This window comes from Podarcis muralis, chromosome 6, assembly GCF_964188315.1.
Source record: "Podarcis muralis chromosome 6, rPodMur119.hap1.1, whole genome shotgun sequence".
In the NCBI taxonomy this organism is placed as follows: Eukaryota; Metazoa; Chordata; class Lepidosauria; order Squamata; family Lacertidae; genus Podarcis; species Podarcis muralis.
The window spans coordinates 99,491,534-99,504,280 of record NC_135660.1 but is presented as its reverse complement, the minus strand read 5'-3'; the positions used below and the strand labels follow the sequence as shown (position 1 = coordinate 99,504,280).

At 40.7% G+C, this 12,747-nt stretch overlaps 1 protein-coding gene across 2 annotated transcripts in view; it reads right to left on the bottom strand.

Moving 5' to 3' along the window:
- Positions 1–267: 267 nt before the first annotated feature.
- Positions 268–12,747, bottom strand: part of ETV6 (ETS variant transcription factor 6) — a 145,191-nt gene continuing 132,711 nt past the window's right edge. For both annotated transcript variants that reach the window (XM_028728615.2, XM_028728616.2), the window contains exons 6-8: positions 12,159–12,301; positions 9,413–9,513; positions 268–3,639 (exon numbers count right to left, since the gene is read on the bottom strand). In XM_028728615.2, coding sequence (XP_028584448.2) covers positions 3,534–3,639; positions 9,413–9,513; positions 12,159–12,301 — 350 coding nt within the window. In that variant the 3' untranslated portion in view covers positions 268–3,533. The remainder of the gene's footprint in view (positions 3,640–9,412; positions 9,514–12,158; positions 12,302–12,747) is intronic.

Sequence of the window (12,747 nt, the reverse complement as noted above, 5' to 3'; positions counted from 1 at the left end):
AGACAAGACTTTTTCATGGATGTTACAAGTTTATACCATTATACCAGAAGAAATGAGTTTGGAGCACAGAACAGAGCTTCAGACTCAATTACCTTCATCTGCTGTGCATTACAACTTCAGTGTTCAGTGTTCTCTCACATGATCAGTGCGCTGCTAAAGGTGGCTATTAAAAAGGTGGGTGTGGTGGAGAGAAGGAAGGTAAAGCCTCGAAAACCTTGAGTTCTTACCTGCAGCATATACTTGCTTAAGAAAAAACAACAGAACAACTTTATATATTAAAATTTTTATTGAGATGATGTAATTACAAGCATTTAAAAATTATTTGCAACTCACTGGCCCTGAGAAGAGGCATTCTTGTTTTCTTTGTTACATTCATTCAGTTCAATCACCTTAACCCCCACACCTTGAAGAAACGAAAAGAGGAGCCATCATCAACAGGCTACAATTTACTTAAGATTTTTTAATAAAAAAACCCAAGCAAACCGACAACAGCATTTCATTCTTAATTTGCACGTGGCTGCAGCCATTTAAAGAGAATGTCAAAGAAATCTCTGCCCTTATGTGAACCCAGGCGTCCTTGCAATGTTCATTTTGTATACAGTGGTACCTCGGGTTAAGTACTTAATTTGTTCCGGAGGTCCGTACTTAACCTGAAACTCTTCTTAACCTGAAGCACCACTTTAGCTAATGGGGCCTCCCACTGCCGCTGCGCCACCGGAGCACGATTTCTGTTCTCATCCTGAGGTAAAGTTCTTAACCCAAAGTACTATTTCTCAGTTAGTGGAGTCTGTAACCTGAAGCGTCTGTAACCCGAGGTATCACTGTATAGGTGAGTTTTATGGTAGGGTTCTCCGTTCCCCAATAACTTTTAAGCATTTCCCTATTCCTATTTGTTCTACCCATCACTGACTACTGCTGGGCTGACAGGGAAGTGCAGGACATCTTGTGAACAGTTGCAAACCCGGCCCTACAGCTGCCATTTTCAGAAGCAGCCCCTTATTAATTGGTAATGGTTATAGTTTGGCCCCAGAGAAACAAGAACTGAATATGAAAAGCACACCGTTGCAGCCACAGTTTTATTTAACAGCCATCCAATGAAACGTCCCCCCCCCCGCCCACCTAGCTGTTGCTTCTGTGACTGTCTGGGCTGCTTACATGGATGCAAGAACAATGGGACCATAGTGTGAGTGTGGATTCATAAGCTTTTAGAATTGCAGCCTTTGTTGTGACTGAAGGGAAAGTAGGCTTCCCCCTTGTAAGAGTCTGCCATTCATAAAAACATGTTAAGAATCTGCAACAACAAAAATGAACTGCCAAATTCAAATACAATAAATGTAATTTGAGGCCCCTTTCATATAAAACAGACAATGTGAAGCTTCTCAAGTCAACAGTGAGCAGGGTTTGAAGCTCAATAGAAACAATTCCATAAAACATATTGATCCACCTGCAGCTCTAAATCTGGGATGCAGCTGTTCTGCTGAGACTCCTTTCCATTTACACAGAGTGGATAGTATCTCTTGGCCAAGGTATGCTGCGCTGGCTACGTAACTGGTATGAAAATTAAGGGGCCGGAGGAGCTACCTGTGGGGAACGAAGAGTGATGGAGAAATGTGTGAAAATGAATGCTTTAAATGTATGTGCAAGGTTCTTTTATTTTCACATGTTGCATCTTAGATTTAACAGTTTTATCCCTTATCAGTAGTATGTTTCATTTCACTATTTAACATTTTCTCGGGGTGGGGGGAAGAGTCCCAGACCAGTTTTTAGTGAATACTGCTGTGAAATTTTTATAGTGAATGACTTTTACTGGAAACTGGTAAGAAACCAGCCAATGACCAGGGCTGTGTGTTTTATATAACCTTACCATGCAAATGCAGAAACATATTGAGTATTTCACTTTAATTTTTCTTTTTAAAGAGCAAGTTTTTAAAGATTCAGAATAAATTTTAGAAGCCAGAAGGTTGGTGGAGCACAATTACCAGTGATGGAGAGGTGGAGAGACATCAGCATAGCCATTCCTTTCCACCTTACCCCACTTATAGACGCAGAACTCATTATGCAAATTAAATCACAGCAAATATGCTTAATTTGAATATCAGGTCCAAGTGATACAATTTCAAATTCTGCATTCCTGATGCAGAATTGTAAGTCATTATGGCACAGAATACTGATTTCATTAGCATTTAAGATACATACAGCCCTGTGAACAGCTTTCATTGACTGTGGATGCTGCAGCACAGACAGAATTATGTCATTATGTGTACAGATGAACATATGAACTTTATGAAGAGTAAGATATTTTGTGGGAGAGAACCACAGGGTAGCATACTGCTAACTTCAGAATAATTTAACAACCTTCTTGATGTTTAAAGGGCTAAGACCTCCTACCAACAGAGGTGCAGACAAAACTCCCCTCAGCAAAAAAGCTACAGACCAGACTGGAGCTGCAAGAACCTAAAACATTTAAAATTAACAGGGCATGAATGCTCATCCTTTAAAATGAAATTCCATATTTATGGGTAAGATAGCCAGAAAACTTCACTTACAACAGAGCGAAACATAACCAATGCAAAGATCAGCCCAGAAATGCAATCTGTGTTTCCCTGCCAGCACATATAGTTGTGATGACAACCCGTCAGAGCTTCTAGAAATGCAATTTTGCAATTTTAAGGGCCTTAAACCCCTTCCTTCTCTTTTTATGACAAACCTTTCTTCTGTCCCAGAGACTGTTGGCTGGCACAAAACACAAAAACCCTCTTCAAACTGAAAATACCCTGGTGGTGGCTCAACAAACTCAGTCAAGCAAAAATCCCATCCTATTAGTATGGTTTTCATTTAAAGCTTCCTTGAATTGGAAAATTGTGGAGATGCCTACTGACTTTGGCAGAGCTCTTCCATTTATCTCTCCTTGTGGGACTGAGGTGCTTTGCAGACACTTTCAAGTCACAATGCTAACTCAAGATACTCCACTCACGGCTCTCAATTTCTTATACCTTTCACCATGGATCACCATCCAGAATCTTTAACCTTTGTGACAAGCGTGAATAAAAATAACTCCAGCCATTTTCTCACTTCTTTTATGGCATTTGTCACCATTTGTTCCTATCTTAGAATCATCTTATGAGACTTTGCACAGAAAACAGTTGTACTACATTTCCATAGGAAAGCCTTCAGAATAAGCAAAAACTTGATGTTTTGCTCTACAAACGTTGCTTTAAAAAGGCCAAGTGGCATATTAATTAGAAAAGAAAATCCTCAACAAACCAACCAACCCCAAAACAAAACTAAACAAAAATATCCCCGGGTGAGGGAGACTCTAAAAGGAGCAGTGCAGTAGTGCTATATTTCCCCTCTCTCTTTCAAGTCTTGCTGCCAACACCTTGCCAATAGATTTGTTTTTTTCTAAGGTACTCTGGGCTCTTGCACTGTCTCCAAAGTAAATGCTAAGTCCTGGGGTCTCATTTCCCATCTGACTGTGCCTCCACGTAGACTGCTCTTCCACAGACCAAAGTGAAGCAGGGGACTTGGTTTCTTCAGCACTCATCTTCCTGGTATATTTGCTCATCCAGTTCCTGAGATTCAAGATGCTCCAGGCGGTCGGTGCGACCACTCATAATCTCATCTGGAGTCTTCATGAACCTGAAAACACAAGCAACATAGAAATGAATGGGTAAGGTATTTTGTTCTTATTGTACTGGTATCTGAAAATGTGTGCCCGTTTTATCATAACCTCTTTCATCTGCTCATCCTGTGCATACCATTCTAATAATGTACATTTTAGATAGCAATTTACTTCTGCATTCCAACAGTTCAATTTGAAATCTAGATTTTTTATCTTCGAATCCTACTTTCTTATCACACAAAAGAACATCATTTACTTGATGATATTGCAAGCAACCTGTAAAAGCACCCTCAATTTGGTCATATGGCTTTAATTTCCAACCTCTGTCAGTTTTCATTAATATCTCTTCATAGGTGGCCCACCTCCTCTCTGGATTCAATTTCTTTACAGTTAATACCTCGACAGGTGATATCCACCATGGTGTTTTCCTTTCCAACAAGTTTTTGTTACTTTCTCAGACCTCGTATATAGATCTTCTAACACATGATTTGTAAAACCTCTATGCACTTTAACTTTATCATACCAAAGATAAGAATGCCAACCAAATCTGTTGTCGTATCCTTCCAAATCTAATAAGTCTTTATTTTCCAGTGTAATCCATTCCTTCAACCAGCAGAGACAGGACGCCTCTTAATAAAGTCTGGCACAGAGAATCCACCCTTTTCTTTCTTATCTATTAGTAATTTAAATTTTATCCTTGGTTTTTTCCCTTGCCAGATGAATATTGAAAGTACTTTTTGCCATTCTTTAAATTGTCCAGTCCCCTTGATAATGGGAATTGTTTGAAATAAAAATAACATCTTAGATAATACATTCATTTTTACTGTAGATATTCTACCACAAAATGACAACTTTAATCTATTCCATATCTCTAAGTCTCTCTTAATCTCCTTCCACACCAGTTGGTAATTATCATTAAATAAATTGATATTTTTTGCAGTCAGCCAAATTCCCAGATATTTTACTTTCTTTGCCACCAAGATTCCAGACCTTTGTTGCAATTCCTCTATTTTTTCTTTAACCATATTTTTAACAAACATTTTAGTCTTAGTTTTATTCAACCTAAACTCTGCTAGTTGTCCATATTCTTCAATTTCCTCCAATGCTTCTGGTACACTAGAATGAGGTTCTTCTAACATTAAAACCAAATCATCTGCAAAGACTTTAAACTTAAATTCCTTTACACCAATTTTTATACCTTTCACTTCTGAGGCTTCTCTTAACCTGTTTGTCAATACCTCCAAGACCGCCATAAATAATAATGGGGACAATTAGTACCTTTTATTATATCAAAGTATTCTGTCAGTATATTATTCACAATCATTTTTACCTTCTGTTCAGAGTGTATTGCATCTATTCCTCTCAGAAAAGATCCCCCTACTCCCATCATTTCCAAACTTTTCTTCATAAAATGCCAAAAAATATTATCAAAAGCTTTTTCCAAATCTATAAACATTAATGCTGCTTGTTTATCATTCCTGATCTCCAAATATTCTATTATATCCAATATGTCTTACATTCTCTTTTAATTGTCGACCCAGAAGAAAACCTGCTTGATCTCTCGTTAAGAGTTTCTTTTAATCTATTTGCCAAAATATCTGCGAAAAGCTTATAGTCATTATTTAATAACAATATTGGTCTATAATTCTTGACATTCAAACAATCTGTATCTTGCTTAGGGATTAGCGTTATATATGCCTCTTTCCACATGTTCTTGATCTTCCCTTCTTTCAGAATATTATTCATCACCTCCCACAGAACAGGTGTCAATTGTCCATTAAGAGTCTTATAATATTTTGCTGTGAAGCCATCCAGTCCTGGAGCTTTACCTTGCTTCATACGTTTTATTGCCATTTGAATCTCCTACATTGTTATTTGTGTACTCAATTGTTTCCTTTTTTCTAATGGGATTTGTTTTACTTTATAAATTTCCAAATATCTTTCTATTCTCTTCATATCTTCCTCCTTCCTGTACAAATCTTTATAAATTTTTTGAAAGGCCTTCCTTATTTCTTTTGGATCTTTTGTCACCTTATCTCCTATTTTGATCTTATTAATTGTATTTTGACTTTGACGTTTTCTTAACTGCCAAGTTAATAGCTTTCCAGTCTTTTTCGCTGATTCAAAATTCTTTTGTCTCATTAATTTTATCTTCCATTCAACCTCCTAATTCACCAGCATGGAGAACTGAGTTTGCAACATTTTAATAGTTTCTTTTATTTGTTCATCTTTAGGTTTCAATGTTAGCTTTTTCTCATTCTTCATGAGGTGATTCAGGACTTATTTCTTTTTCTCTTTCTGTCTTTTGGTGGCAATTTTTCTGTATCAAGAAGCCTCTCATTACAGCTTTACTCGCATCCCAAACCACTTCAAGTCCAGTTTCTTTATGTAGATTCCACTAAAAGTAATCTTTTATTACCTCCTTAGCATTTTCCACTATTGTTCGGTCATCAAATATACTTTCATTCATCCTCCATCGGAAGGAGGACTGTTCTTTCCCTTTCAATTCCATAAGTGTTGAATTATGGTCTGATAGTATTCCCGGTGTGATCTCATTTTTAATTACTCTTGGTACTAGTTCCTTGGATATCCATATATAAACTATTCTTCCCAAACTGTGGTTTGGTTCGGGGAAAAATGTGAACTGTTTTGTAGTTGGATATTTTAGTGTCCATATATCAACTAGTCCAAGGTTTTCAATCAAGTCAAAGAATGTCTTTGGTAACTTGCCTTCTTTCGCTGCTTTCCTTTTTACTGATCTATCTAGTTCTGGCCGTACCACTCCATTGAGATCCCCCATCAAAATTATCTTTGATCCATGAATTACAACAGCCTCTCCTTCAATTTTTTTCAGCCTTATTTTCATTTGGTGCATAAACTCCAACAATGAAAATTTCCTCCCCCTTGCAGCATCATTTGGGCTACAATCACTCTCCCTTCTTCATCCTTGGAAATCAACTTAGGATCATACTTCTCCTTTATGTACAAGACTACTCCTCTTTTCTTATTTACATCTGAAGTTATAAAGTCTCCCCCCAACCTTTTGTTAATCAAAACATGTCTATGTTTCTTTGCCACATGTGTTTCTTGTAAATAAATTAAATCCAAATTCCGTCTTTTTAAAATATGCTCAATTTTATTTCTTTTAGATTTATTATTAAGACCGTTCACATTCCAAGTTATAAGTTTCAACGTCATTTCTCTGGTCACTACAGTCAATAAAATTTAACTTAAGGTTGGGTAGCTTTATCCTTATCAATATCTTCTTCCTCTCCCTTTTCTTCTTCTCCTCCCTCTTCTTCTTCTTCCTCCTCCTCCTTATTTTCCTCCTTTTTCTTCTTCTTCTTTCCCTCCTTTGAATCCAGAGTGGGTCCAGCAGGTCCAGCGAGACCAGCGTCCACCTTTCCTAATTCTTTCTCATATCTTCTGATGAATTTCTTAACTTCCTGAACATCAGTTAATTAATCTTTTATCTTTGTAATAAAATGAGACCCCTTTTGGAAATTCCCATCTGTGTTGTATTCCATTTTTCTTCAACAATCCCATTAGTTGTTTATATCCATCTCTCTTTTGCAAAAATCTGGTAGGGATCTCCTTAAAAATTATGATTGGTTTCCCACCAATAAATAATTTATTATTATAACAGAACGTATTTCTTTCCAAAGGGTGGAGCTCAGCACGTTAGAGTTCTCCCAACCAAACCACAGAGTCTTCACCAGGGCAAAAAAATAATAATCTCCTCTTTAACTCCCACAAAAACCAAAATTCACTACAACGATAATCCCTGCCTTAGCACTTTATACAAAGTATCTGAGGACTTTCAGTTTAACACTTACACAGCAGGGTTGTTCACTTCTGTCTTTACTCCTGCAACTTTCTTTCCTGCACCATCTTCCTTACAGCTGTCAGGATGGAGTCCCTTTTTTCACCCCTCAGCTGTCCGGATCTTTCCAAATTTTCTCCAATATTTCAATGGCTATCCAATTACAGTGGTACCTCGGGTTACATACGCTTCAAGTTACAGACTCCGCTAACCCAGAAATAGTACCTCTGATTAAGAACTTTGTTTCAGGATGAGAACAGAAATAGTGCTCCGGCGGCACAGCGGCAGCAGGAGGCCCCATTAGCTAAAGTGGTGCTTCAGGTTAAGAGCGGTTTCAGGTTAAGAATGGACCTCCAGAACGAATTAAGTTCTTAACCTGAGGTACCACTGTACAACAGGCAAAAAGGGACTTTCAAAGCATGTAATTGTAAAGGAAGATACTTGAGCAGCTGTTCTTGGTGAGGATATGGGGCCCCATTAGCTAAAGGGGTGCTTCAGGTTAAGAACAGTTTCAGGTTAAGAACGGACCTCCAGAACGAATTAAGTACATAACTAGAGGTTATCACTGTATAATCCAAAATCCATTTTTTCTCTTTGGAAGCTTGCTGCTTTCATCAGAAGCCAGAGACTGCACAACACAGGATTAGTGGTGCTTTCCCTTTGCGCCCGCAGCTCAATCCCGTCTCCAGTTCTATTAATAAAACCTGAAGAGCAGGAGAGCTTGCAAGGGCGCCGCTGGGTGCCACATCCCTTGAGTTTCCGAGGTCTGCAGAGCCTTTGCAGAACGTCTTAAAACCCCCACGTTGCTCTGAATTCCCTGGTGGGGTATTCCACGCTTCTTTCCGATGGCCGCGGCTTGCTGGAAGTCCACCCCTGCATTTCGGTTTCCCTCTCTACAATCAAGTGGTATATAAATTTTATGAAATAAATAAATAGTTTGACGAGCCCCAGCCTAGATGGTGCAGTGGTTTGATTCAGTATAAGGCTGGTTCATGTGCTCCTTTTTAAATGGGAAAAAAATATGGTCCTCTTGCACCTGCAAAGGTACTGTTTCAGAATGTTTATTTCAGTGGAGGTGATTACCATTTCTTCATTTCTTTTATTCCACACTCCTTTTATTCCCTCACCACAGCCCCCTCCCCTTGCCCTTCTCCTTACTCCTTTCTCATTGCCCAAGCCCTGCTACCCAACTCCTCATCAAACCTCTTCAACTCATCTGCACTTCGCTCCGCCTGTGCATCACCTCCCTTCCTGGACTTCCCTGCCACTGCAAGCTCACCTGCCCACTCCACCTCTGCTCACTCATCCACAGGGCCACATCAACCCTTTTGCTCAAACTACCCACTTCCACACCCTTGAGAGATGCTCAACTCTCACTGGCTGCCCCTCCTGCTTCCCCTTCTGCCACAAGCCGTGCTCACTTGCTGTGCCTACCTGTCATTGATGCTTCCTTCACTCTGGAGCATGTGACACCTGTCACCAGCATGACAATGGCCTAGTACAAATATTACAAAGAGCTATATGCAGTCCTGAAAAAGAAAACCCAGTCCCCTGTTTTGGTCTTAATAGCTCTGAATTTTTTGAAAATGCAATTTTTGGCTTCATGCTTACATTAAGGCAATATCGCAAATTCACCACTTGCTGAACATAAGTCACAGTTTGATTTGATTAATCCTCCAGGTGCCAAACTGTAAGCTTTATATGCAGAGCTGCACATACAGTCTGCACAGTGGCCTCATGGAATACTTCAACACTGATAGATATTGAGATATTGGTTTTAATGCTGTGAACTGGTGAACCCATCCCCAGCCTTCAGATATTCAGAAGTTTGGTTTTTAGTCAGGTTAGCTACATTTCTGGAGGGTGATAACCATTCTATTTTATAGCTTCCTCTAACATTATCCATAAGGAAATTTAGAAAAAGAATTTCTTGCAAACAACAAGGATGAAAAATAAGGAAGTATCACCTGAACAAAAGTCGTTGTCCTGGCTCCTTTCTGATAATATTTAGTTTATAATAGTGGCGCAGGGCTCTAGACATTTTCTCATATGTCATATTTGTTCTGTTCTGTAAAGAAAGAAGAAAAGCATGAAGCAATAATTAAATCATAATAATACAAAGAAAAAGGTGGTTGATGTTTCTGTCTTTCCTTTTGTTTTGTTTCCCACATATATTAGTAGACTACAGAATTGGGGAGGGAATCACTTTATCTCACAATATAATAAAAATTTAACAATGTCATCGCACAGCCCCCAATTGCCTCATCCCAGTCCTTGTTATGCAGGATAGAGGAGAAAAAAGGAAGGCAAAGTGCACAACAGCAGTGGTCATGGCATGGGAGCAAGAAGGGAAGAACAGTGAGAGGGTTTAAAATAATGACAGAAGTTTGAATAAAGCAGCAATGGAGTAAACTAAGAGGAAGACGGTGGTGGTTTGAGTAAAGTATGGACTATTTGTGAACTTCTTGTCCTTTAGCTCTCACACATGAGGCAGCTGAGAACCATAGAATTGGAAGGGATTCCAAGGGTCATCTAGTCCAACCCCCTCCAATGCAGGAATCTCAACTCAAGCATACATGAGAGATGGCCATCCAACCTCTGCTTAAAAACCTCCAAAGAAGGAAAGTCCGCCACCACCTGGAAGAGGCACAAGTACAGCGAGAAGGGAAGAGCACTGAAAAGGAAAGAATGGTTGTTTTAAACAACAGCAAAGTTTGAAGTGGGGATGGAGAAACATTGAGAGGAAAACTGCTGTTTTAAACAACAGCAACAATTTGTGTAAAGCTAGGTGGGAGAAAAACAGAGGAAAACAGTGGTTTTAAACAACAGCAGAGATTTGAGTAAAGCAGGGATGAGTAGAAAACAGTGGCAATCTTAAACACTGCAGAGGTCTGAGTAGAGCTTGCACTAACACGGGGGGGGGGGAGAGAAGTGGTAGTTGAGTACAGTGGCAAGCGAGTTTGGAAAGGCTTGGTTATCTTAGCTTTTTGCTGTTCATTTCAAAGTACCCATCTCTGCTATTTCTCCTTGTTAAAACTGTTTTTTTTGGGGGGGGGGACAAGGGGAAAGCAACCCTCGATGTACCAGTATCTCCATGCCTGCTTTACTAAACCCTGGGCTGCTATTTAAAACAGCCACTTTTCCTGTTCTGTCCCGCTCTCTTCTTGCTGTACTCAAACCTCCCCCTCATCAGGGCTGGAGTCAGGCGTAGGTCAGCACAACACAATGAATCACTTGAGGCCAGTAAAGTGAATTATTCAAGGAAACAATCCACAGCTCCAGCCTAGTGGTCTCAGAAACTCTTTCTAGGTCTTGCCCTGATGAAGCAGTTGCAAGGACTGAAGGTCCCCAGTGCCCACTAGGACTCCTCCTCTCCAGGGTCTTTCCTGCGCAGTCTTAGGCTATGTCTGCACACAACCCCCCTCTGCTCTGCCCATTTCATTTCTCTGTGTGTCCCAGGAGACGGGGGGGGGGGGGAGCTAGTCACAGCAGCAGCAGCAGCAGGAGGAGGAGACTCCTGGGCCTCTTCAGCAGCTTGCCTCTCTGTCTTCTGGTCCCCCTTCCCTCCAGCCCTCACTTCCACCTCAGAGTCTGAACGGTGCTCTGCCACAGCCTCTTCCTGTTCACTAAACCCTGCCACCTCTTCTGCTGTTGACACCTCCTCCTCCCAGTCTTCTCCCTCAGACCACTCACTGTTGTCCCACCACCAGACCCCTGGCTCTGAGCCTTCTTCCCCTGAGGGTTCCCCGGCTGGACCCCCCCCCCCCACTCCTCTGCTTCTAGCCCGTCCATGACAGCGCTCCTCCATTCCTCAGCTGCCTCATGTGACAGATAAAGGATGTGGAGCCCTCATTCCTGGTACCATTCAGCAAGAAGTTCTAGAATCAGTGTAATAACTTAGAATAGATATCTTACTGACAAGCAAATACCCACATATGTACAACATTCATTACTTAACTTAACCTTCTCTAACCGAACAGGATAACTGACAGACTTGCTCTTAAGATTCTACTCATCTTAGAGATACAGTGATATATATCAGCAAGGCATGTGTGCCTAAAGGGGCTGCAGAATAGGAGAGGAGGAGGCCTGCAAATGTGGGTGGTCTGTGTGCAAGGGGCAGTTGAGAAAATTAGGGAGGAGGTATGCAATGGGCTTGAAGATGAAAGCGGGGGAATGAAAATGTATGCGGAAGAGGAGTGGTGGCAGAAGGTGGAAAGGGTGGTGGCTGCAAGGTGTGGTAGGAGGAAGGTGCAGGAATTACTATTGTGTGCAAAGGGCATTGCACAAAAGGCGGATGCATAGACACAGGAGTGAAGATGAAAACGGATGTAAAGCAGGGCTGCAGAACAGAAGAGTTGTGGCTTCAGAAATGGGGCTTGAAAGGTGAAAAGCTCTATTTGTAGCTGCATGGGTTGACAAGGGAAAGCTCTAGGGATGTGGGGGGCTGGGAGGAAGGTTGGCAAGCAGAGTGAGTAAGGATGCAGCCCCTAGTCTACATAAAAAATAATAATCCCAGTTATCACAATTCTGTTACACCCAAGCCATGGACCAAGAAACAGCAACATGCATGGAGCCAGATTGTGTAGATTCTTAGTAGCCCCTATCTCAGGGACACTGTTGCCTTGAGATCAACACCTCTCCCTTTCTCTGCCCAACATGGCTAGGTTAGGTCAGCAATACTTGGTGTACTAAAGCTAAGCTGCTCTTTACCTTATGGTTTCCCCACAGCCTGGCCAGTCCGTTAGGATCCACTATCCGGAATATTTTGGATTCTCTGTCCTCCCATCGGATGAAGTTTTCGTACCGGCTGTCTGACAGCAGCTGATAGACATAATCCCAAAGGAGCCTGCAGTCTGTGAAGAGGACACAAAGGTTTTGAAAAGACCCACGCCTGGAATGAACTGGGCACCAGGAATGATGCTGACAATTCAGATTTCCACTTAAGAACAGCAGGGTTGTCTTGGGAGATCAGATGAGAGGTCTATTCCATCTCCCACCGCCAGAAGCCAGTCAGATGCCTCAGGGAAATTATAAGCAAGATCAGGAAACAGACGACAGTTCCCTGTTGATTGTCCTCAGAATCTGGTATTCAAAGATATAGCGTTTCTATATATGGCGGCTTTAGCTATCATGCACATTAGCCTTTGATCAACCATGTATTTGTCTAATTGTTTCTATTAAAAATGATTGCACATTTGAAATAATTTGTTTCTAGAAATTTTGTGTTTTTGTCATGATCCTTGTTTGCTAATGTAACAGAAAATTCCATATGTATGTTGTATGTCCCTTAACACTTTTC